This window comes from Trypanosoma theileri (assembly GCF_002087225.1).
Source record: "Trypanosoma theileri isolate Edinburgh chromosome Unknown TM35_Tth_167_V1, whole genome shotgun sequence".
Lineage (NCBI taxonomy): Eukaryota > Euglenozoa > Kinetoplastea > Trypanosomatida > Trypanosomatidae > Trypanosoma > Trypanosoma theileri.
In genome coordinates this window covers 3337-4164 of record NW_021640009.1, presented here as the reverse complement: position 1 = coordinate 4164, position 828 = coordinate 3337, and the positions used below count along the sequence as shown (strand labels likewise).

The following is an 828-nucleotide window of genomic DNA, read 5'->3' as shown; positions in this document are numbered from 1 at the left end:
TCTCTCTCTCTCTCTCTGGTGCTGTGCCCTCCGTCTGCCTTGTGTGTTAAATGTGCGTTTCTTTCCTCTTTCTCTTCTTCCTTGTTACCACAGACCCAAGCAACCCACAGTGACAATCATGACAACGATGTTCATCCAATTGCGCCGTGTGGTGTACCTGTTGATACTTCTGCAGTGCTGCGTGTGTGTGGCAAATGGGGATAATGCCAGTCTTTCTGGTGAGAGTTCAACACTACAAGCTAACAACACTACTATGGAGAACTCTGCAGCAAATACATCTGGTTCTGCAGCAAAAGGGGTAGCGTCATTGGCATCAGCATTATATAATTTTTCGAAAAGTTTGTTTGGTTCCCTCACTTCTGCTATAGTTCCTTCAGTCGCGTCAAAAGAAAAGAACTGTACGTCCAATGACAGTTCCACTCAATGCAGAAACGCACAGGGAGTGACATCAGTGAGAGAACAAACACAAGGGAATAATGCAGGAGTAGGCAATGGAGTGTCAGAGCAGGAAACAACAGATAAAGGTAATGCCAACCAGAACAACCAAAACAGCAACAACGATCGGACGTTGCCCGAAAAGGTTGAAAGTCTTAATCCACCAAACGTCAATCAAAGAGGGACGGAAACGGATGATGAGAAAAACCAACAAGGAGTGAAGAACGAGAACACAAACGAGAATTCCGATATAATCAATGAATCACTAAATCCCCCAACTGATAGTGCCGTTTTGCCATCTGGCTCTGTTTCTTCAGTTTCTGATGTAAACGACAGCAGCAGCAGTCCTGCATTGGTGCACGGTCCCTTACTGCTGCTTCTGCTGTGGGTGCT

General features: G+C 45.7%; 1 protein-coding gene across 1 annotated transcript; it reads left to right on the top strand.

Moving 5' to 3' along the window:
• Positions 1-118: 118 nt before the first annotated feature.
• On the top strand, positions 119-826 carry TM35_001671000 (uncharacterized protein; the record flags this gene model as incomplete). Its single annotated transcript, XM_029031951.1, has 1 exon — positions 119-826. A coding segment is annotated over one exon (708 nt), but the record flags the coding sequence as incomplete, so codon positions are not given.
• Positions 827-828: the final 2 nt, after the last annotated feature.